Genomic DNA, 25,603 nt, shown 5'->3' with positions numbered 1-25,603 from the left:
GAGCTTTTAACATACCATATTGCTTCATTTTCATGTCAGGTGTACATGCAGAAGACAATGTAGAAATGTTGCAGTGGTTGTCATAGCAAGAGAGCTTTGGTTCACTCTGCATGACTCATGACTTCGGTCACAGAGCACTTAGGTGCACTGCTCCTAAAAAGGGAGAAAACTGCTAGGGAAAGAGCCCTAGCAGTGAGCAATGAGCCCGGTTGCCAGGGCAACCAGAGGAGGTCAGCTGACCAGAAGGGGCAGGGCCTGGCTCCCATATAAAGCCCAGGGGCTGAAGCCAGGCTAGCAGTTCCCTGCCAGCACCCAGGGGGGAAGGAGCTCCCTCAGGGAAGAGAGGGGAAGCCTGACTGAAGGAGCAGTGCCTGACACGGCTGAGGGATGGAGTATTCCCCGGTAGGCTTGAACGTGGTTATAGCCGGGCGGCTTCCGTTTATGTTATAGCCGAGGGGTGTTTGAGTTGCTGTTTGTCACCGGTGGTTTGGGTGAGGCTTTTGGGGGTTGGAGGAGGCCTCATAGGGGACCCACAGCAGTGTGGGGACCCCAGCGCCAGTGGGGGCACAGCAGTCGGGGTGCACTGACCCCAGCCCCAGAGGAGGGGACAGCGTTATTGAGAAGCCCCAGAGAGGACAAGGGGGCCGAATTATAACAGGGCCCGGACAGAACGACATCTATTCCATCTGCGAGGCTTGGGGTGTGGTAAAGGGGTGGTTGGAGCCACACACAGCCCATAAGGCTAGGGTGCCCCTACAGCACCCATTGCAGAATGGGACCTACGATGGGTCTGGGAAACCACGGGGTCTTAGTGTCCATCAAGACATGACCAAGAGGGCGTAAAAGGCAGCCTCCCAAATATATTGTGTCATCAAAGATGTGGCCGGCAAGAATTTGAGGGTTCCCTTGGCCCAACTTGGCATGGGAAGGGGGCCTTGAGGAGATCACAGCCCTCCTGCAGGACCCCGCACCGTGACAACTTCATTCTAGAGAGTTTGGTTACACACTTAAGATGGCCCTGCTGTCTTTGTTATCAGCATATTTAATAGATTTCCTGTAGGATGAATCTTTCAGGATTTATCACATACAGAATGAAAAGACAAAACATCTCTATAGATAATTAAAAGTCATCATTCTGTATCCTTTGTTTTGGGTTCTCTTGCATTTTATTAAGTCTGAACCCTGCCCTGTTTATTGGTGTTTGTTTAAATATAGCCACATTAACAAACCCCTTAGCTATATAAACGAAAGGGCTTCATTATAACCACAGCTTGTGCTGCTGCCTCGCCAGACTAGTTCAGTAGTAGCCTAAGGTAGCTCTTCCAGACATTTCAGATTAAAATGAAGCATTTATTAAAATGAAGCATTCATTAAAAGCATTAGAAGCATTTTGCAATGTTAGGTAAATGTACAGTTTCTTCGGAAATTTAATTTAGCTGGCCTATGAATAGACTTAGCTGTTTGAAATCAGACTTTTTAGTATTACAGTACTGGTTTAAAAGCTTTGCCGATAAACGCCAAGGCTCTCATTGCCAAATATGTCTTTTATAGTGTGTATTGCCTTGACAGTGAACAGATGCAAGTTTTCAGTATAGCTTGGGCTTTTTTCAGTTTTTCAGCCAGCAAGAATAGGATGTTTGTGTCTAAATGGACTGTTGTTTTCCAGGGATAGAAACCCTTCCATTAGTGAAACTGATGGCTAGTTTGAAACTCCCTTTGAAGAGGAAGGGAAGGAGGGGGACTTATTTTAGGTCACTTGACTTTAATAAGATGGAAGGAAGACAGACTTGTATAATATGTCATTTGTATGGTAGATTAATCAAAGATCCTTAGTAACCTTATTTAGGGAGGGTTAAAGGTGAGTTAGACATGCTTTCAAATCCAAGACATTCTTTCTCAGGTCTTGAATTCGAAAGTTTATCTAACTGTCCCAGGAACATAGTTGGTCAGAAATCCTTGCTTCTTGCATAATTGTTGGACCTTCACAGCCCCAAAATCACTCTCTCACAGTACCTTTTAAATATGAGTAACAATATTCCTTCACAAAGTTTGCTTTCTTTGTGAACTTTGGTTATTTAGAACTTAAGACATGTAGGAGTTGCTTTGAATTTTGGTATCTTTACTTCAGTGGTCCATTTAGTCCTGTATCCTGGCTCTGGCTCCTGTCTTTGGGCTGCTGAGGATCTGAGAGTCCAGGCTGGCAAAGAGCTGGGAGCCCATTAGCTGAGGCCCATTCTCAGTCCTTTATTTCTAATGATAGCAGGGAAGCCAGCAAGGAAGTTTCTGTCAAATGTTGTTGTTATGGACATTTTTCCCAAGGAACATTTCTAATAGTGCAGCACTGTGCTAGAAAATTTCTAAAAGTCTCTAATCCTACACAAATGTGCTGCTCATTTAAACAGCTGTGTCCATATAGAGTGGATGATGAGGGGGGAAGCAAGTTATAAGACAAAACATTATATATTAAAAATATTAGTAGTTTTGTGATGTCATTTCATTTGTATTTATTTCCTTATGTTTCACACAGTAGCAGGACCATTGGTTTGTAGGACCTATAAAACCCTTTGAGTGTTAGGGACTCTATATACATGTCTGTTATTGGCATAATCAGCAGAGACAAATTGGCTACAGAAGCTAGATGTGGGGGATTTGTTTGTTTCAGGGGGTTTTGTGGGGGTTTAGGGTTTCTTTAAACTTCTGGCTGCTTTTCAAAGAAATAGAGGTGGAAAAAGCTTGGTATTTGATGCTTGAAGTTGCTACTTCGTTAGCCTCATGGAATTTTAGGCACAGCTCAGCTGAATAAGAGTTCAGCTATACACTTTCACTGAATACATATCCAATTTGGATTCTTTTCTAAATGGAAAGCCTTCTGTGAACTAGTCAGCAAACAAAACATAAGAAAAATATTTCCAAAGTTTTTTTATATGGGAGGCTCCAATTTTTACTGCAGTTTACCATTAGACAAAATAAATCTCATAAATGTGTCGAGCTGAATGTTTTCAGTAAGTAACATGAATAACATAAATATATTTTCATTCACTTCCCCAGGGAGGTATGGGAGCAGCACTGCTCTCTGATCCTGACAAAATTGAGTCTGTAAGTATCCAGTTTGGCAGTTTTAAAATTCCATGGAAAATATGATGTTTATGTGTACAGCAATTCCTTTGATACTGGGATTATTGAAGTTAGGGAAGGTTGAGTGGAAGGCAAATTTGGAAGAATAAGGCATGGAATATGTTTTGCACCTTCAAATGAGAGCCCCACACACCGGTTATCCAGCACTGTTTTCCCTGCACGACTGCAAGGTCTGTTATATTGTTGCTTGCTTCCTTTCCAGTTTTTAAACTTGCACCATTTCAGGCTACAGTTGGCAGCATTTTTTGGTTGCTGCTAACCCCTATTTGCTGGTCAGAGACCTAACTGAACTCTTTTGGCTGGACACTTGTCAGACTGCTGTATTTAGGCCCTCACAATAGGGTTTTGCACTTTTAAGCTTCCCAAAGCTGAGCAAAGTCCAAGTATTGTCTCTGAAGTATTTAGTACACTCTTCTGTTTTACACCCCCTTTGAAAAACTGAGATCCTATATAGATCCTTACTGTTGGTGCTCTTAGATGAAAGCTGAATCAACCAGACGTTCCATTAGTTTAACGCACCCTTTTTTGACTTACAGTTCACCTCTTCAGGGACACCTAATAATTATAGCACATAACTTTAGAAGTTTTTCAAATTTCCCAGACCAACTGCTCTTCAGATACCACAAGAAAATAGAGATCTTAGACAAAGTAATAAAAAAAAAATACACATTTCTCTGCCTCATTTTGCTAACAACTCTTGAGTATCAGTCTTTCTAAGGATTCCAGGGTCCATCCTTTCCTATACATGGCTTTTCTTTAGAGTTACAGAGTATAAGCAGACCTCTCATTTCTGCCAGGAGAAAAGCCTTTTGTCCTGAAATCCTACAGACATACTAGCTAACTATCCTGCTTCTTGTTTGTCCCAGCTTTGGGTTCAGATGAGTCAAGACATCCTCAAATGAGATGGTGGTGTTCAAATTTCTGAGCATGTTCAAAATAATAAGATTTACATATGCTTTTTGTGACCTTGTTCACCACCCCCTTTGCTTAGATACTGAGGACCCTTGTTGAAGGAATTAGTAAACCAGTGACCTGCAAAATCCGAATTTTGCCCTTGGTAAGACCATTTTATTATATTTCAAAAGTTGTATTTTATTATTATTTAGAAATGTTTTATTTCATACAGGATTTAAAATTGGTTAAAATACTTTACAATGTAGTGTGAGTAATGGTGAATCCAAGTCCCTAGCTCACAGGCAGCATACTCATGAGACTCATGAGAACCTCCCTCTCTTCCCTTCCTTCAGTCCTACCAAACTCCACAACATTGCTCTTAGCACCAAGGGAAAAAGTTCAAATTGAATTCAGTATGCTATTTTAAAATAGGGGAAATAGCACCTTTGGTGCAATGTTTCTGTTTGCAAGTGGCAATGTTCCCAATGAACTTATGCAAACTGCACAGGTGAATGTAAAAAACATGCTTAAATCAAAGTAATTGTCCACATGTGGCATTTTGGCTGGTGAATTCCACTTATGGAAAAACAAAAGAAAAGTGGTATTTCATTTTTCAGAAGTGTCTGATTTTTTTTTTTTTTAATTAGAAATGAAAACCAAAGCCTCAGAGTTTGATTCTCTAAACTTTGAGGTTATTGGAATTCAAAATTTTGATTCATGCTATCTCTACAATATGAGTTTCACTGTTTAAATTAACCACAGCAAAATACATTTCTCCTATATTTTGGATACGTTACATTACCTGAATCATAATCTATACCATCAGATAGGTCCTTCTCCTGGGAATTGAGTGAACTGTCACTTTTCATTAAGACCTTGTACAGTTCTAAAGATGGTGAAACAATAATAACTATTTTTCAAAAATTGGGGTTTTTTTTAATCAAGTTATTTGAAGCCAAATTATTCAGCTCTTACTAATAATTTGAAATAGATTACTCTTACATCAGCGCAATTGTTCATGGAGTGCTGCTCAGTGTTAGGATTACAGAATGGAGGTGTATCAAAGGTATTATAGTGAAGCATTCTCTAATTCTGTATTGACTAGGTGATAAGATATATAGCTGTAGTGAGGGCCCTTTTTGTTTTAGATTTCAGCACTATTTATGTGAGAGAACCATATTAATGAGGCCATGAGGAACCTCCAAATTGAAATAACATGTTTTCTATCACTTTTTCCCAGCTTGAAGACACAGTAAGTCTTGCAAAAAGGATAGAAAAGACTGGTGTTGCTGCCATTGCAGTCCATGGAAGGTAAATGTGTTTTAGTGAAGAAAGACACTTTTAATATTACTTATTAGGAAGTAGAACTCAATAAGATACAGCCAGTAGTCAATCTGCTGCTAGCATGTGCTTCTGACTGAAGTAAGAGGTATTAAATAATCAGTACCTTAGAAATCAGGTTACTGATTCAGGGGTCTAAATGTGGTTGTAAGAATTTTACTTCATGCTACTATGTTTCTATAATTTTAGTTTCATAGACAAAATAAGACCAGTTGCTAACAGTAAGAGATTAACTGTTTACTGATGTTTTTAAGCTGAAGTACTAGCTGTATATAGCTGTAACCCCAGACAATTTGTATAAGGAATTACAATAGCAGTAAAGTGTTTGGAATGACAGAATTCTTCCCCTATTTATAGCTTTACACCATGCATGACAGTATAAACTGCAGGTAATGTTTGCTAAGAGTTGACTTGCACACAACTTCCACCAAAAATCTTTGATCTTTTCTTTTTTTTCTTTGTTGAAAAGGAAGAAGGAGGAGAGGCCTCAACATCCTGTCCACTGTGATATGATTAAAGCCATCTCTGAGGCAGTCTCTGTTCCAGTTATAGCTAAGTAAGTTGGACTAGTTAGTCATTTAAAGGTATCTGAATCTAGCAAGTCACATTCCCAGCAACTTATAAGCAAAAATAAAGTGGAGAAAATGTAAGGTATATAGGGACCTATATAGCTATGGCTCTAAGTAGTCTGTGGTGGTGGACTTCCAAAGCTGGACTTCTGAAATAGTATTTATTGTAACTGGTTTGGAGTTCACAAATAGCTCCTTAACTATGTTTCAGATGCCACTGCTGTCATGTCACAGCCTTGCACTTGATGGTTCTCTCCTTGTTAGCCCTTTTGCACATGGTGGCATGAGCTAAGTTATTGCACACTTTAGCATGAAGAAATGGCATCCAGAATAAACTGACCTGGTTTTCAGCAGCATGTGGATGTCCTAAACCAGGGTGGTGCAAAGTGAAGGTTACTGTGAAGGCTATAATTGCAAAATAGAGTTTCCAGCAACCTACAGTGCATACTTTGATTGAGACCTTCCCCGATCTGTTGCATTCCTCAGTTGCCCAGATTAAAAAAAAAAATGTGTAACCATTTTTCTTAGTTTTTATACATCTAACATAAACATCAAGTTGTATGAGTGCTTCCCCTTCTGTCTGTAGGAGATATGTGCAATTAGAAAACAAACATGCCAAAGATCCATTGTTGGGTTGGGGGGGGGGAAGGTTTCTAATCAATCAACACATCATTTCAGCTCTTTTCTCAATGCAAGGCTTTTACATAGAGAAGTAAACAGTTAAATCCTGTTTTGTTAACCATGTTTTTAAAAAAGAATATGCTATAGGTTGATTTCATTGTATATATGAATTCCTTCCAATAGAAGATTGTGTCTATAGTGCATTTTCTTTTCTGATGGTCAAATAAATCTGACCTTACAACTTTGAATGCAGCATATCAAACCTATGTTGAAAAACAGCTTTATTGTAAACTTAACAGGTCAATTTTTTTGAGATACCCCTTGACCTTTTAACCATGGTTAGTAAACAACTGAACCTGCAAAGAATGTGTGTGCAAAAGGAAAAAGAAAAAGGCAATAAAGCCTGTTTTCAAATTTGTCTTCTGAAAATGGAATGTTCATATAATCTGTTCATAAGGGTGGTAAAGCAAAGTACTGATTTTTGTTTTGTCATCTTTTTAAGTGGGGAGAATCTCATTTTAAACAGTCATCACAGCTTTTTGGTGGGCCATTTGACACAATGTCCTCAGCCAGCTTTCCAATTTCTATCATAAAGCTGCCATCTGAGCTGGTATTTTGTTGGCAGTATCAAGCACATAATGACTGAGGCCATGTCTGTGTAGGAAAGGTTTACCAATTATACAGGGTTAGTTACGCAGTTGGACATGTAGACCCATGACAGTCTCTTACTTTGATATGTGAGTGCCTTTTTCCTTAGAGCTTTCCCAAGGCAACATAAGCTTAAGTGAAATAAAAGCACTTTTAAGCTGGAGTAAAAGTGTGCCACAAGTTGCATGAGGTATGTCACATGTTTGTACCTGTATAATTTTCTCAGTTTAAATTCATGCCTTATGTTATAACAAAAAATTATTGAAAGTAACCTGTGCTTCCCTCTGGAGCCCTGCCAGACCAGGGCTGAGGCAGATTGACAAGATGGTGAGCAAAGTTTGCAGTATCTCTGCCTGGGTTGTATGTTTTCCACTGAATATGTACAGGGATGAATTTTCCAGATTCAGCTTTTTGCACCAACACTAACTTTGCATTTGTTTAAAAAAGAGGCCCATCTGTGGCCATTAGACATGTTCTTTCTTCTGATAACAAAGCACTGTAATGAAAAGATATGCCAGATGCTTGGCAGCATTTGTTACTTGTTATACAAATAATTCAGTAATTAAGCCCAAAGGGCTCCTTACTTGAGTTTTTAGTCCTCATATAATGGCTTTCAGTATGCCTGCTTTAAAGTCAGTGAGCGTGTTGGATCTCTACACCAGTGGTTCTCAACTTTTTGAGACTCAAGAGACAGCTCCAGAACTTTCTCAGAATTTGATGGTGTGGCAGGCCATAGGGGGTGCTCCTGCATTGAACCACTCACCTCACTGCACCTGAACACCTTCCAAGCTCTGCGTGCCTCCCTGGGGGCACCTCACATCCAGCCAACCCCCTTCCTGGAGCACACCCGTAAGCCTGGGGGTAACACCGCCACCACCCAGAGTCTGGACTGATCTGGGACCTGCACCCTCTGGGAAACACTGGCCTAGTAGTCCTTGAGGGTACTTGACCCACTGCAAGAACTTGGGGTGCTTCCCTCTGTCTGAAGCACAAATAGTGGTCTCCCTTAGTCAGCCAAACCAAGGGGACCCCAAGACATAATCTAGACCCTCTCGCAATAAGTCTCCCATGCTAGATACAAAGGAAAACTTTATTGGTTGCAAAGAGTAGGTTTGGAATAGGGTACAGGGTGGAGCAATATCAGAGAAATACCTTTAGAGCAAACAGTGGCATGGTAGCCTTTGATTACGTATCTGTGTTACTGCAGGCTGTATCTCTAGTTAGTTCTCAAGTAGCTTACTAACAAGTATCATCCAGAGGCAGGTGAAGATTCCCTTTGGAGGCAAGCAGTTCATTGAGCATGAGTTTGAAGAGAGAGAGCGCGTTTCAGGTGGTCCCGCTTCTCTCTGAGTTCTCATCATGGCTACTGCCCCTTCTTCTGGGCAGTCCTTCACTTATAGCCCTTATGACCTCATTTACCTGATCCAATGAAGGCCAGCAACTGTTGGCTGCCAGCCAACCAATTTGAAATGCATCACCGGTTACTGGGTAGACTGGCAGAGTTTGGCCCCCTCCCAGTCATGTTGGCATTGCTCAGAACAATAGAGAGTTTAAGCCCCCCCCCACACAGGTATATGATGCCAGTCACTAGGGCAGAGAGAGCAGGTTTCCACCCTCCCTTAGGAATGTATCCAGCTCAGGTTACACCTCAGGGTTACCTGAAGCAGATGGGACCAGAGGAGTCTTCCCTCTGCAGTGACCATAGTAACTAAATTGTTATTAGAGTTTGGGGAGAGACAAAGATGGTATTCTGCCACAGGCCCAATTTAAAAATACTAATGTAAATATCATATAAAATATAATGTTATTAATTAGCCTGTTAGTAATTGATTAGATAATTATAATTATTTTCTGTTCACCTCACTGCCACATCCAGGTGAAACTGTGCTGAATGCCTCTTCCAGAGCCATATCAGGAAGTGGCTACTGCAGGAATGTGCACTCTTGCCAGAGTCCTTCCCAGCCCAGTGCTGCACAATGTCTCCCAGAAACAGATGCATGAGACAAGTGGAATTGTTCTGTTTCAGGAGGCACATTGAAGCCAAATGGAGAGGCAGATGCAGGAGAAAGCCATGCCTGCCTGAATATTATGTGGGCAAGCACACAAGTTCTCCTGTAGCTCTTCCCGTTTTTGCTGCTGTTTGCCTTCTGAAAATGTAGGCATGGAGCAGTAACATCCCGTAGCAGCAGCAGCCTGGAGATAAATGTTGTTGTCATCACATAGCATAGATGCTTTGTGTGCCTCTGTTTTCAGGAGGCATGTTGGAGCTGAACTGTGAAGAACTACAACAGAAGCAGTTCACCTGCCTGTATAATAATGTCATGCAGGCAGGAGCTGCTTCTCACTCCTAAAAACAGGGGCAGTTTCATCCCACGGTGGCATTGCTGACCACGCAGCACCTTTGGCATGTTCTCATGGCATCCCAATTGATAATCACTGTGCTAGACCCTAAGTATATCCTATGAACAAACTGTATCAGAAACAGAGGTCTTCATCATAACTCTATTAACATTGAAATACATTGTCCTCTACACTTCTTAAACATAACTTGTGGTGTCACATTAATAGTTGCGGATCTTAACAATGATGTTCCTTTTCAGTGGAGGATCTCATGACTTCATCAAAGAATATACTGACATTGAAGCCTTCCAGCAAACAACAGCGGCGTCATCAGTAATGATAGCTCGAGCTGCCATGTGGAACCCATCTATTTTCAGAAAAGAGGGTCTTTGCCCCTTGAAGGAAGTCATGCAAGAATACATAAAATACGCAAGTATTGGGAGACTTCTACTTGTACTTAACATTGCTTAGAGATGTTAGGTGATGGATTATGCTGAGTGCTTTAAATTTCTTGTTGCATTTCAATGAATAGAACTTCTGTCGTATTTTTGCCCATTGTGCAAAACGGAATAGTTACAAATTAGTTTTTCAAATTCTCATTCTGAAGACAATTTTCTTTTGAATACAACTTTTTGTTTGCCTGTGTGCACTATATATCAGGCATGTTGCTCAAGAGGACTTCTGCAGAGCTATTACCATGGGCCCCTCTAGGCACTGAGGTAAAGGTGTGATAGGATGTAATGCATGATCCACACAGTTGTGCCTCCTGCCATGGCATGGCACAATTGTGGCACAGATCCTATCATGCCTTATTGCCAGTGAAGGGGGAGCCCAGGATCATGATCCTGAGCTTCCCCTGCATGAGCTCCCGCTGCTGCAAGCCTTGTAGCTGTTGAGACTCCCATCTGTGGCAGCAGCCCACAGGCTGCTGCAGATAGGAGTCTTGTCAGCTGACAAAGTACCCTATTCACAGCAGCCCATGGGACAGTGCTATGGCTAGGAATACCTTCAGCTCCAGGACTCCCAGCCACTACAGCACATGGTGTACACCCATGGCTGGGAGCTCCGTCAGCTGACAAGGCTTCCAGCCACAGGGGCACAGCTGTGCTACATGTGTATATAAAGTTGGATAGAAACCAGCTACAAAGTGAGTACATATTTTCCAGCTCTAACTTTATAGCTGTGTGACCCTTTTAGGGCATGATAGTTAATTTGCACATGTAGCTGGTCTAAATCACACAACCAGGTAAATGTGTAATACATGTAACATGTAGAGGCGGCCCATGAGTGCCAAAGCTGTGCTGTTATAACAGTGAAAGTCCTGGTAATACTGAATGAAGCTGAGAGAGAATAGAAAGATGAATTCTGTCCAGGTAGTTGTGCAGAGAAAACTGTTCTCAAATTCTTTGTTTATTTAAAATAACTTTCAAGTACTCTGTCACAACCCAAAGTTGTGAGTTTTTGTTTGTGTGTGCTTCGGCAAAGCTAAATTATGTTCCCACTAAACTTACAGCTTCCTTGCATGCTGGAGTTCTCTGCTGCGGGAGAGAACTCCAGTGCAACGGGGGATTTCCCGCCAGATTTGCAGCTTCTTTGCATGGTGCATTTCTTTTGCATCTCAGAGATGCACGGTGCAAAGGAGTTCCTGCCATTTGCGCCACATTATTGGCCGATTCTGAGTAAAGGCACACATGGCGGCTAGCTATTGGCTTGCTAGCCGTACAAAAGGCTTGGGTGGTTTCCGCCCAAGTCGGAGAGAAAGGAAAACTGGAGAGAGAGAACTCGCCAGGAGGAGGAGACTTCGCGCTGTGTGAAGATCTCCAAGCGATGTGGACCCTTACGGACCCAACGCGCCTTTCTTAAGCAGGCAACAGAGGTCTAAACAGCCTCTGGCCTCTCCCCGTCGCTGAGCACAATCCTAGACGTATCCCTTTCCTATATACCCAATTTTCGAACCCACAGAGCTTTAACAACTCCGAGGCCTGGGAACCGAACAGAGCCCACGGAGCTTCGACAACTCCGTGGGAAAGAATTGCCAAACCCGCGGACCCTAAACAACTCCGGGGCCAAAGAACCGAATTTGTCGTAGTCCTCCAACAAGGATTTAAGCGGAGCTGTGCCTGGAAAGCTGTCCAGCCTACACCACTACCATCTTTTGGTGTAAATAAATGATCTTTTAATCAACCACTACACGTCCGTAATCAATTCTAGTTCGCCACGGTCTTCTCCAGCCCCGCGTGCCTGGGCTGCTGGCCACAGCCCGCGTGCACAAAGACAGGCCCCGGCTAGCCCCCGGTCGGCCCGCACATACTCTAGAGAGCTAGTTTCCTATTACAGAAAATATAAAGTTGTTTCTCTAATTTTTGAAAAAAAAATTAAAGAGGGAAAAGTGGTCAGTAAAAATAATATTACACCGTCACATTATAGTTTGGTTTATAAGATATCTAGCATGTAATATTTATGGATAGAAGTAAAACAGATTAAATTAATTTGACCTTGGGGAATTTAATAGTGCTGTTTTTTTTCCTAGTTTAAATGTTTTGAATCATCACAAAAACAAATTACTAGGGCATTGCTTAGAACAAACAAATTACTTTCTTAAAAAAACCCACAAAGTTCAACATAAACCAGTTAAAAATCTAAAATGTGTCTTCATCACTAAAATAAAAAAATATTTTAGTTCCTGTAAAATGTGTGCCAAAAATCATCCCTGCACGTATTTCCATTGTGATCAGAGTTATATCAGAGGTGAATTTGGCTCAGTCTGTTGTCTTTTCTTTGTTACAGTCATTAAGTAGCAGTGTTCCTAGAGTGATAATTGTAAAACAGATGATATCTTGAACAATGACTTGTGTCCTGATGAGGCAAAATGTTTGTGCACATGAGTAATGCCAATAACTTCAGTAAGACTATTTACATAAGTATCTTACTGGATCAGAGCCTTTGCTCATAAGATATTATATGCATTAAGTGCAAAGATTTACTTATTTTTATGCCAGTCCTCCTCCCTGAAACCTGTACAACTCTGACCTACTTAAAACATGGAGGGGAAAATCAAAGACTGCCTAATGAAAAAATCAAGTTAGTCAAACTTTCAATGTAAAATGTATCCATTTTAGTAGTAAATATGCAAATTGTTGTAAACTACTTTCTTGTCTTGTTCACAAGCATGTAAGTAACCACTGCATTTCAGTTTGGACTTCTTTTCCTGAAAAAAACTAACTATGTTAACAGATACAAATAAATGACTGAGCTGGCATTGGTATCCTCCTGGGAACTGTCTGAACTCTACTGCATATTCCATAATCCATTTAGAAATTCAGCAAGAAGTATGTGAATGGATAGTTATTAGATATAATGTTTATTTTGGTGTATTTCATAGATTACTTGTCTCTTTCTTTCAGGCAGTGAGATATGATAATCACTACACCAACACAAAATATTGCCTGTGTCAAATGTTAAGAGAACAGTTAGAAACTACCCAAGGAAAGAAGTTGCATGCTGCACAGTCTACTCAAGAAATCTGGTAAGCTGTCTTGAGACCAACAGTCTGTCTCCAACTATACTAGCATTTCAGTGTTTCAAAGCAACATGCAAGAAACCTCTAGATATAGGATAATTTGCTGCCCATATTAGTTCTTCTCCTAAGACCCACAGAGATTGGCTTAACCCCTGAAACATTCTACATGTTTCACTGGCTAATACATTGAGAGGCATTTACTTTGCTGAATCACATGTTTTAATCCAAGGATTGTAGGTCCACCAACTGTTTGGGTTTGGTAGCATGAAAAATGGCTCCAAAGTGGAGGCTTATACACTACATGTTGTTTTTTTCCAGTGGTTTATAAATTACTGTATAAAAACATAATTTGCACCGAAAAAACTGCATTCTACTCATCTTTGATTTTAATGAGCAGAATAAACTATAAAGCCAGTAATAATATTCCTTTGCACATTTACAACATAAAAAATCACCAAAGGGTTTTTTTTTTTAAATCACGCTGATTTTTCACCTGAAACACTAGGTCATGATAACACTCTTTGGCTGGGAGACTCTCTTATGTTAATTGGAAACAATTTTGACAACATATTTTTATATATTAGTTTTGATAAAACTTTCATTGAGAGCGTTTCCTAAATCAAGGAAGGAATTTCTGGTCATAGGGAGGTTGAGAGGGATACTAGCGTATCCTGGTGGTCAGGAAGTTGGAAACTCAAGTTCGAGCTCATACTTTGAATCACAGTATGAACTTGGAACAGTGTATCTGAAAGCCCTGGGAGTGGTCAGTGCCTTACTTTTGGCAGCACACACAAATACTATTTGTAAAATGAAGACTTGGTTGTAAATACCTTGTTTTATATACTTGGCTTGCCAGTGTAGGCACCTCCTTATTTGAACATAATCAGTTTTTGATTGTTTCTCCTCTCTTTTTTTCGGCAATCCCTTACAGTCAAGGATGATTGTCTTCTATGAATGTCTTATCTGTGGGTCTGAAGATGGCTGATAAGGCCAATATGGGATCAACACTCTGTTGCAACTCGGGCACTTGTTTCTGCGTGGGATGGGTGGCTCTGAATTCTTGATTTGGTCCGCAACATGCTGTTTCTGTTGCTCCCACTTTTCTGTCTCTTGTTGTCATTGTAATGTTTCAGAGTACTCAGATCTTTGCAGCAGACTTTTCCTCCATTTGGGTGGTCCTGGACGATAGTCTCAATATCAGTTTTTGATAGTTTAGTGCTATGCCCTATTGAAACTGTGAGCCATGAATGGAAGAAGGGACTATTATGCATGTAAAAAGAGATTGTCCAGGAATTAGTTTCACAGCTGGTTCTTCCAGCCAGTGTATTTGAACTGTTATCTCCTCAAAACAGAAGAACATACAGTTCTTATTTGAGTAAATATCTTTCTCTGTAGCTAATATTGTTTAATACTGCTACCAAGTGGCAGTGGTGATAAAATGCAGCCATGGAAATTTTTAACTTGATGCAGGGCTCTCATTCCCATTGAGTGCTAGAGGATATGCTAATATATTTATGCCAGAAAAAAGTTTTACACAGCTCAGCCTATAATTATTTCCTAGTTAATTTTACGGAGCTTTGTCTCCAGTATTATTCACCTGTGATGTAATTTTACTCCTACACCAGCAAGGGCCATAGTAGAGAATACAGGACTTTTTTTACTTCTGGATTGCCTAACCCCATGGTGAGCAGCATTTATATGAGAAACTGGTTAAAAAAACAAAACTCAGGTTTATTTACAATATATGCATTGACTACCTTTTTTGCTACTGGTAGCTCTGCGGATCTGATTGGCGCTAGCTGTCTCTACTGGTTTTCTCCTGATTTCATGCCTCATTGGAATTGTAAACTGAATTGAGATTGCAGAATCTGTGTTTTTGATGGCTTCTACCTTGATTTTCAGAAGCCAGCTTGAGGCTGTGCGGCAAACTGAGAGGATTATTTACCTTTTTCCTTATAAAGTGAGCAAATTTTGTATGAAGTCACAGAGAAAAAAATATTTTAGACCCCTATAACTATCTGTGTCACTTGGTGGAATTTAACTGCCCCTTAACATAATTTTCTAAGTAAATACAACTCATTTAGGAAAAAAAAATGTATTTCTACTAATTAGATATGAAAGTTTTTATGTTGAACTCTAACAATGCTAACATTTTTTTTTTTTTTAATAGCCAAGTCTTTGAAATGAATGGTTTCTATAAAGAAACAACAGCCATTCTGGAAACTAAGAAGGTATCATTAGAAACTAAAACACAAGATGAAGGGGATCAGGTAGAAGACACAGATGTAATAAAAATGGCTGTTCGGTTTGACAAGTAAGTATGCAAATTTTATCATTCATTACCTTTTCTGACACTTCATTTACACTTGTATCTGATTTTGCTAGCTGATAGAATTTTCCCCACTTTATCATTCTGGAAGTTGACTGTTCAGATATTACAATAGTTACTGGATAGGTTTTGTACAGAGAGGCATTTCATGCAGAATTTGATTAAATCAACATCATCATTTTTCTCACATCAGTTAGTTTCTAAGTCAGACAGTATCAATGATCCCTATTCTGGCCTCACTTTCCCCAGTTTTTAATTAAATAACACAAAATCTTGAGTTATAGTAAGGTCTAAGTGCATGCATGCCAAAAAAAACCTGATAAAACTTTGTTATGTCTTTAAAACTTTATAGAGTGAGATTTAATAAAGCCATGTTATAGTTTTCTAATATTTGTATTGTATTCTACAAGGAAGTTCCTGCAGGAATGTATGGTGTACACAGTAGAAACCAGTCTCAGGGTCTCCTCCCCTGCCCTCCCCCCCCAAGAAAGCAGGTTTTTATAGGAAATCATTTAAGTCACCACTAAAGAATGTTTAAGAAAGATATATATCTACTTTTCAGTTAGCACCATTTCGTTGACCCCCTTCTTACACCAAGTGAACAGGAAGATGGGGAAGAAGGACTTCTCTGGGAAATAATAGATAATGTTATTTTAGATACCATTTAAAATGTGTTATTGGAGCAGACTTCTGAGAAAGAAATGGAGGGCTTATCACTTAGAAGTTTTCAAATTAAAAAGAAAATTAAAAACTAGTAAAAAAATAAATGAATAAATTACAGTCCTGTATGTATAAAATTAGCTGTGTACCTTAATATATGTCTGGCAGAAGGCAGGGTAGAGAGACACCTTAAAGACTAGCTCAGGGGTGCTCAACACCCCCCCACCCCCAGCCTGAGAAGCCATGTAATCTGGACCATGGGGCTTCTCCTGGGTCTGAAAATGTGGTGGCTGATGGCCTTATCCTGGTGTGTGGGGCCAGGCAGTGGTAGTGCAGGGCCTGAATCTGGTGCACAGACTGGCCCTGTACCACTCATCCAGCCCATTGGGACAAAGAGAGAGTATCACTGGACTAGCTGAATAGTCTATAAGGTGTATCTCTACCCTGCCTTCTACCAGACTTCAGACTAACACAGCTAACTACCTCTCTGACAATGTGTCTCTTCTACTTATGCAAACCCATGCAATATGCATGAGAGAATTCTGTATTTCTGTATGGTAGGATACCTTTGTGTTTCAGTTTTTCCTTTGCCTCTCTAGGCGAGAGTATCCACCACAGATTACTCCGAAAATGTATCTCTTGGAGTGGTGTAGGAAAGAGAAGCACCCTCAACCTGTTTATGAAACTGTGAGTTCCTGCATTTCTCCCCCAAAGTCCATGCCAGTTCTTTAGACAGTACATTATGCCATGATGTCTTGAGACTCTCAAAAAACTGGCTTAATTGATTTGAAATAAAATGAGAAGTTTATTAAAAAGTTACTCTTACACTGTGGTTGTTTCGATACTGTTCCTAGACAGCTTGTATGCATGACGATTAGCATGACATCCCCAGAAGTTATGGGCATATTTCTGCGGCATAGAATTGTGTGTCTTTAGGCTTGAAATTTAACTTCTTTTTAACTTCAAGTGACAAAGTATCTTATTTGTGTTCCTATATTGAATAAGTGGGTCACTTGATAATCATGAGAGTGCTGAGTTATTTAGTTTGGGTAGATACCTGGCAAGCTTCTCCCATGAAATTCCGTCAGCATTGTTCAGTTGTTATCTGCAGATCCCTCCCATTGCTGTGTCAGTCTTGACTACTTAGAAGAAAAATGCCAAGTGTGCAATAGGTCTATGACAAGTACAGTTAGGGCTTTTGATGAGCTTTATTAATTATACTTCACAGAGCTTACTTATGGAATTCAAGAAGCCTTAGACAAAAAAGATGAACTCCAGTTCAGTGGATCCTCAGGACTGTGTCTAGATCGTAAGCACTTTTAAGTGCACATATAACAGCATATTAAAGATTATAATTTTGTGATGGTACTGCAGAGATAAGCTAGATAAGAACAATTGTTAGGTTCCTATATGGCCATTTCGGAAGCATCTGTAGTTTGGACAAGTTATTCCTTGAATGTCTTGAACATGTAAGGGGAAATTTGTAGCTTAGAACTGTAATATTTTATTTGTTTCTAGTGTAAAGACAGGACTAATAAGGAATCTTGATGATGTTTCTCATTTTATAATTTGTAGTAGTTTCTGTCAACTGGCATCTTTAATTCTTTTTATTCTCTAGGTTCAAAGACCGCTAGATAAATTATTCTGTTCAGTTGTCACAGTAGCTGAGCAAAAATACAGATCAACTTTATGGTAAGTCACCTATGATATATTTTGCAACTAGACTTTAGTAAAATTATAAAATTTGTAAATTTAGTAAAATTGTTTCTATGGCATACTCTTGTACATTTAATACGCAAGAGTGATATGCAAGAATGTGGCATGTGCTTGCGCACTTAGACCTGGCAAAGAAAGAATACTAATCTTTACTCTTAGAGCTGCCTCTGAGAGGGGGAAAACCTTTGAAATTTTTCAGAACAATAGGATGAGAGACCTGTGCCAAAGAGAAGTAAGTCCCACAGTTGAGAGCTCTTCAGAGTCAGAGGCATCTTCTCCAGTGGAGGAATCTTAGGAGGTGAATATTATATTAGCATAGATGTATATCACAATTGTCCACAAGGTGGTCTGTGGCAGAGACTTGTAATGCTGAGTATTTTAAATTGTGCAGCTGGAAAAAACCTATATTCTTAGGGCTAAGAGCTTTTCATGGAGAGAGCTTTCTCAGTGATACCATGCTTCTTAATCCTACTTGCTACCATCATAAAATCCCCTCAATACACAAAGTATATGAGGGAAGAAAGACCATCCTTCAAACAATGACTTCTACCTAGCAGCAAAACTTCCCTTTTTTGGGGCTGAGGACAAGAATATCATCCAGTTGGCAACAACATCCATCACACATTTGCCCTAGAGCACTTAATGGTCTATAGAACAAAAGAGCTGTGCCCTAGCAGCATTCTTATAATCTCTATCTAGTATTTAGTGATATATAGTGCTCTGTACATCAGATTTGATTTACTTTGTAATTGCATTCATTTTATTAAACAGATTTGCTAAAATGTTGGTTTGTTACAGTATATGAGAGAAAATAAATTGTAGATATACTGTAATTAAATCAATTGATTCTAAAATACCTTTACATTTGCATTGTTAGTCCTCTGTTTCACTACATTTACTGTACATGGTGTGAGATCTATGCACACTTTTCTGTGTAATTACTAGAGATCTTCTGCACACTCATTTCTTCTCACTTGGAAGCCAGGAGGAGCTCTCTCATTGGGAACTAGATTTTTCAAAATTCAGGGCGTGCTAGATTCGACTGTAAATCTGGAACTGATATAAGAGTATTTACAAATTCATAATCTCTTAGAGTTATTCTGCTCTCTCTGAATATTATGAATACCTGCAATAATCTAGTGAAATAAAGAAAACAGAGTATAAAAGCACCAATGTAGCAACCTTAAAAAATGTTCCCTCTCCCGAGACTATTTAAAACAAACAAATAATAAATGTGTGTGAGGTTTGAACTAATACCCAGATTAATTTATTGGACAGTGAGACTGAATCTGAAACTTCAGTGTTATAAAATTCTTAACAAATAAAGCAGTTTTCATCCATGTAACATACGATGCACCTTGATGAGTAAGCATTATGCTCATTCTATAAATACATTCAAGGCACAGACCAGCTAACTTGCTTTTTGGAAATCATGCAGTGAATCAGTATCTGCATCAACAGTGCTGTATGATTCCACAGTAATATTCCGTATAATTTTATATAAATTCTAGAAATCCCTAGAGTTTGTCTCAGACATTTCTGTCTAGGATTGCACCTGGTAAATTGTAAATCTAAGTTCAACCATTAGACATACTAAAAAGGGATAGATATAGGCAACAGACACCAGATTATTTTGTTATTGTTCTTACAGCACTCTGATTGTCAGTCGGCATGAGAGACATTCCATGCTCAACTGAAGAAAAGATTTGAGAAGTGAGCCTTTTAACTTGTGAAGTTTCAAGACTTATATAACAGCCAATTCCAGAACCTCATTGGGGGCTTTCGGTCCAGATTGAGTTCTGTCTACTTTTTATGTTGACTTCATTGTACTTGTATTCATTCAGGGGATGAATTTAGACTTGGGTATCTTTCCATAAAGGTATCCTTTAAAACTGTCTGGGCTTTAGTTCAGATTTATAATGTTAGTGTTAGTTTAGCTGAGGACTACAACATTTGTCCCAAAATCCCATTGACTTCATACCTTCTGAGAGAGATCGTCTTGACTGACAGATTTGGTCCAATATTCTTAGAAAACATTTTCCTGTTTACAATGGCACGTGAACCCTGCTAGCTGAGCAAACCCAAGTACACCTTTGAAACTGAACTTTTTTGTTCTCTACCTGTCAGACTGCCAGAAAGATCCCACTCTGTTGTTTCACTGTGTTGCATCAGACTCAAGAAATTCTTTCAGGCAGGCAGTGTAATGCTTGGCAGTATTCGGGTTTCAGTTCTACTTTTACCTGTGCTCTGTTCTGCTCTTCAGGGACAAGTCAAAGAAGTTGGCAGAACAGGCTGCAGCTATTGTCTGCCTAAGGACACTGGGTCTCCCAGAGGGGAAGTTGGGTGAGGGAGAAAACCACCTGATTAAAAAACGCAAGAGGGAAGACCACAATCTCATGAACAACAGAGAACATGGAGATGAACTTATTGAGAATGCATGTAAGAAAGTTCATTTAATTGAAGGAACTTCAGACTCCAGCACTTCTGAAATGGCACAATGAAAGCAGCATGAACAACAGACATTCCACAACTATGCAGCTCCTGATTCATTCTTTGTTTGCACAGCCTGCTGTTATATTCTATCTGCACTCTGTCAGAGACAGATAAGCTGCCCAATTGTGAAAACCTACTGTATAGGGACATGTTTACTTTTTTTTTCTTTGCTTCTTTTGGTGCCTTTCAAATGCAATAAATTAGCAGCCTGGATTTTAAAACAAAAGGACAAGGAGACTGTCCCATGATGAGCTTCTTTCTACAGTAAATATTTTTTATTTAGTTGGAGTGGTTTTGTTTAAAATATTTTATGCAGACTCATGATAAACTAACAAGATGGTTCAGACTGCATTACCCACGATCTACAGATAGAGTCAATTATAGAAGTAAGGTGGTGCAGTAACAAACATTAACTGAATAGATTTGCTTTTAATAAATTAAATTACATTGGTACTCCCATTGAACTTCATATGTGGTTTGCAGTCTTGTATTATTATCATAAATTAACCGAGCCCCTCCCCCCCTTTTTTTGAAGGGAGAATGTTGTAAAATACAATACCAAACTTGAAAATATAATTGCATTATTTTATCAGGTTTTACTTTTTTTCCCTGAAAATAACAAGTGAAACAAATTACCATCTTTCCTTGAACTTCAACATAGGATTTTTTTTCACTCTGGCTGTTAAAGTGTGCCTTTTGTCCCTAAATAGTGACCTAGTTGCTTCTGCATTTAGCAGATAGTGTTCATGGCCCTAATCAGCAAGAATCTCCTCTTCATCTGGCAGTGTAATGTCCCAGTTACATTCTGTCCATGAAGGGATGATACACATCCAGAGTGGCTTCCATTGCACAACCTGGAATTGTGCTTGTTTGGCTTATGCTCCAAGACGAGATTCTTAGTATGCTAAAATAAAATGCAGGATTTGAGACTGGTTACACTTTGTTGGAGTTTGGGCATATTTCTCTAACATGGAAGGATACCTTACAAGTGGTCAGCTCTTGCCGGAAAATATCTGTAACAAACCTACTGCAGTGTATCCATAACCCCTACATTCTTTTGTATGAAGAACATTCAAAGCAACTTTTGCCATTTATGTAGTACATCTAGATAGCCCTTCTATTTAAAAATAAAATAGTTAATTTTAAATGAAGTGGCATCTGAACTAAACCATTGTTTTCTAATAGAATAGAAATATTCTACTTGGATAATGTTCAGACTTTTTAAATTAAAAAGATATGTGTGTATGCATATTTATGGTTGCTATTTAAATTGCTAAATATTTTTAATAAACCCACATAGTTTGCATTTAACGGAAAACAATTATAATTTGTTTCCCGCTTATTTTTCAGACTGCAGTAAAAACAAGTTTAAAACCTCCTTTCAGAATTGTACGCTCCAATTGCATATAATAGTTTTAGTCACAGATCAAAATTACTTCCTTCCAAGCAGCAATAAAATGTACAACCTCCAGGAATAACCATTCTTCTATTGAGATTACTTTCTTAGCTGAAGTTTCCATCAAGACTATTTCAAGACAATCATCAGTTTCTCTGGGTGCTCCTGATAGAGTGCAGGTTTCAGCACCCAAGCAATACAAACTGTCTGTAATCTGTCTCTGATGGCAAGGTCCAAATTTAACTGTAGTCGCAGTTAAGAGGAATGGTATAACTAATACACCTTGGAAATGAATTGGCTTAATGCATCCTCTGAGCATTTGCCACCTTCACTGAGGGCAGGTCTACACGTGAAAGTAATAGGACACAATAAACTCCAGCGTATATTGAGCAGGAGTTTATTGCTCCCAGGCACCATGTTTACACGTGCGCCTGGGACCGCAGCATGTTGAGCCAGGTCAGAGCAGCCCCGTCTGTCAGGGGGCCCAGGGAGTCAGCCTGGGGCTACTCTGAGCCAGCTCAACATGCTGCAGAGGGGCTGGCTGGGGCACAAGGGTGCTCCAGTGTGGGGCTAGCCAGCAGGCAGCCCCTACACTGAAGCACCTTTGTGCCCCAGCCAGCCCCGTCAGCATCTACATGTGTGTTGCTGTGCACTATATAACACTGTCACGGAACAGTGCTTGTGTTTACAAGTGCTAACCTACAGTGGAATTAATTAGTTTCCTGCAGCCTAATAGGGCCGCATGTGTAGACACTGAGACTTCACCGCAAAGCCAATTAGGCAGCTCCACAGTAAACATCTCTTGTAAATGCTCCCAGATTCTCTGCGTTACTCAGCAGTTTTCTGGCAAAATACTCATGGTGCATGCTTCCCCAGGAGAGGTTGGCTTAGGCAAATTATACTGTAAGAGAGTGGCTAAATTATCTCTGAAGTCCAACTAAAGATCCAGTTACCCAGTTATTCTAGTTAAAAATTAAAGGTCACACAGAATTATGCCATATCTCTAGATGACAACAAGGCCTGGCTATAGAGACCAGCTTTCAATCAACCAGACTTCACTTCAACCCTTTCACAGCCAATTGGCATTCAACACCATTTGATATTCATTAGGGATGTGCAAAGCAGGCCCCATTTGTATACGGATTCGGCCCAAATCAGGGACAGTGATTCAGTTCATTTATTTGGATTACTGTCCCTGATTTGATTTGGCTGAATCTGAATCTGAAGGGTCGATGCCAATTGGAGAATCAGCGATTTGGCCATAGGCGCAGTGCACCCACCTGGCCTCGTATAGGCACTCCCTAGTGGCCTCAGAGCGCACACCCGGTGCTATCCTTGAGGCCTGAGCGAGGGGTCATGTTCACCCCTGAGGGAGGCCCCGACACTCGCCTGCCACAACTTGGTCTTCTTTTCTTCAGTGCTGGGGTTCCTCCCTGGGGTTCCTCACAGGCCGGGTGCTGCCCTTGGCGGGCGTTCTTGGGGTTTCACCTCCCCTACATCCCAGTCATGCACCAGCCTTTGGGACGGCCAGATGATGAGTCGCCAGCCAATCCCTCAATGTTGTCACCTGCCCTCTTCTCTCCCTGTTCGTCTTCGCCGTCCCTCTGCCCTGTGTGACTCAAGGCTGTCCTTGTCACCTATGGGTCTCAGGACCGTCCTTGTCACCGCATTCCCTCTCCGCCTGAGGCATAGCAGTCCCCGGTGCTGCCTCGGTTTTCCTGTCTTGACCCGGAGGGTCACTTGGAAGCTCACTCCCCGGCTTGGGCTCTGCACAACCTCCAACACAACAACGCCACACAAAAGAAATGAGAAAAAAAAGAAATAATCAGGGCATGGGGTCTCAGCCTGCCCCACTCACAGATCCAGTGTCTGGGGTCATCCAGGTCCCTCAACACTGTCCCTCTTGACTCGGCTCCCCTGTAGTCCTCTTAAAGATGCCAGGACCCTTTCAGTGGGTCTCTGTCTGGCCCCCTGCCGGGCTGCTGGTATATCCCACGTACAGCCTGGGGATCCCAAGTGCAGCCTTGCCATCTGGCTCTGTTGCTGCCCCCAGCTCCATCTCCCTGCCGCTAGCTTTCAAATCAGCTGGGCAGCGATTCTTGCTTGCATTATTGGCTGGCGCTGTTCCCAGCCAGAAATAAAAGCAGCTGACGAACCACGTGGGCAGTTCATCTCGGTGTAGCTCCGTTATTCCTGAAAATGGTAAGCGTGCCCCTTTTTCAGGGCTTTTCCTTTCCTTCTTTGGGCAGGTCAGCCCTGCCTCGGGTCCCACTGCAGGCAGGTGCTCCAGGGTCTCCGCTTGTGTCCCCTGGGGGACACACAGCTTTAAATGTTTTTTCTACATACCTCAAGGTACCAGCATGGCTTGTGAAAGCTGCAATGCTGGGGCGCATGGAGCATCCCACAGTAGTGTGGGGGGCCCCCCACGTGCTCAATGGCGAGCCCGGTAGTGGACCAGAAGTACTTCCGGCCCACTTCTGGGTCCACCGGGGAGCGTGTGCGGGGCCCTCCTGTGCCCCACTGGCTCGGCGATCAGCTGCAGCGGACCCTGGGTGCCCCCCCCAGACCCAGGAGTCTCTGAGCCAGGGGGAACATGGAGGGGGCCCCCTGCACGCTGTCCAGCGGACCCAGAAGTGGACCGGAAGTGCTTCTGGTCCACTTCTGGGTCTGCTGCTGAGTGCACTGGGGAGCCCTCCACGCTCCTGTGGGACACTCCATGCGCCCCAGCATCACAGCATTCATGAACCGCCTGCTACCTAGAGATACGTAGAAAAAACATTTAAAGCTGGGTCTATGTCCAAATCACCAAATCTTTACGAATCGATTCGGAGAGATTAAAGGGTCCTCTGATTCAATTCAGATTTGGAGATTCAGCCAGCGAATTGGGCTGGATCTCCGTTGAATCAAGTCAGGGACCAAAACTTCACATAGCCCGAATATTCAAAGCACTGCTCTGTGGAGTTGAAAATCCAACATGCAACCTATCAAAAGAAGGGAGCAGGCTTTGAAAGCTCTTTGCTTCAACTACCCACCCCAAATCTTAATTTATTCACTGGTTTTGTGCAGTCTGGGAAACCTTTGTATATATAGATTTGTTCTGTTTCACAAGTAATGTGTAATGAAAAACCTTCTTTCTTGTATCCACAGCTATCTTCTCCACTGCATGTGACATCATTTTAAATTACATGACATGAATTTAAGACAATTAGGGACAAATGGTAGATGGGTTCTGCTAATTTGATCCATATTCTTAGTGTATTGCTGAATATCTAGCAATCAAAATGTTTTCAAGGTAATTATTTAAATGAGTAACTGGTCACAAATAATTTTATCTACCTAATGTATAACATCTGTGTGAGCGAGTGAAACTAGAAGTATAATGCATAATTACAGTTGGGTATGTCTAAGCCAAATGGTATAGCATCTGTAAATAAGAAAATGAAGAACTGGTTAATTGAAAGGAAGGCCTGAGGCTAAATTGAGTAGTGCTGTACATGCTGGTCAGAACATTAGCATAAACAAAGGATAACTTACTTTAGATACCTTACATCTGTCTCAGAAATGCCTTTTAATCTACTTACAACTGATGTGTAAATACTATACCATTTTTTACTCCTGACTTCATCTCTCTGTGGTAGCAGCACCTACATTTACCCTGTCTGAGTTTTTGCCTTTGTTCTTAAAACAGTTTCTTATACAGGGGAACAAACTGACTTCCTTTTAGAAACCATTCTATTTAAGGTATGAAGAACCTTAACAATTTTTAAAAAACCCAGACTGGTGGCAGAAGTACGCTACAGTTCGTCAGCTTTATTTTCTTTGGCTAAAAGCGGACCTATGTTTATACCATTTATGAGCTGAAGGTGGCAGATTTTGTTTGCACATGAATGCTGATTTGTAGCCTGTTAAGGTTACATCCTCTGTACTTCTCTGTTCCGGCA

At 40.8% G+C, this 25,603-nt stretch overlaps 1 protein-coding gene across 7 annotated transcripts in view; it reads left to right on the top strand.

Annotated features, from left to right (window-relative positions):
- DUS2 (dihydrouridine synthase 2) overlaps positions 1-21,593 on the top strand; it is a 56,261-nt gene extending 34,668 nt beyond the window's left edge. For 6 of the 7 annotated variants that reach the window (XM_059713772.1, XM_059713771.1, XM_059713775.1 and 3 more), the window contains 10 exons: positions 3,049-3,096; positions 4,127-4,192; positions 5,270-5,340; positions 5,840-5,926; positions 9,809-9,981; positions 12,957-13,074; positions 15,239-15,382; positions 16,657-16,744; positions 17,676-17,749; positions 20,037-21,593. In XM_059713772.1, the coding sequence (XP_059569755.1) occupies positions 3,049-3,096; positions 4,127-4,192; positions 5,270-5,340; positions 5,840-5,926; positions 9,809-9,981; positions 12,957-13,074; positions 15,239-15,382; positions 16,657-16,744; positions 17,676-17,749; positions 20,037-20,274 (1,107 nt within the window). In that variant the 3' untranslated portion in view covers positions 20,275-21,593. Of the gene's footprint in view, positions 1-3,048; positions 3,097-4,126; positions 4,193-5,269; positions 5,341-5,839; positions 5,927-9,808; positions 9,982-12,956; positions 13,075-15,238; positions 15,383-16,656; positions 16,745-17,675; positions 17,750-17,972; positions 18,072-20,036 lie in introns of all 7 variants that reach the window. The other variant, XR_009455245.1, reaches the window with a different exon arrangement.
- The last annotated feature ends 4,010 nt before the right edge of the window (positions 21,594-25,603 follow it).

Source organism: Alligator mississippiensis, chromosome 10 (assembly GCF_030867095.1).
Source record: "Alligator mississippiensis isolate rAllMis1 chromosome 10, rAllMis1, whole genome shotgun sequence".
In the NCBI taxonomy this organism is placed as follows: domain Eukaryota; kingdom Metazoa; phylum Chordata; order Crocodylia; family Alligatoridae; genus Alligator; species Alligator mississippiensis.
Note: the sequence above shows the minus strand (reverse complement) of the source record. Positions and strands in the feature narration are given on the sequence as shown.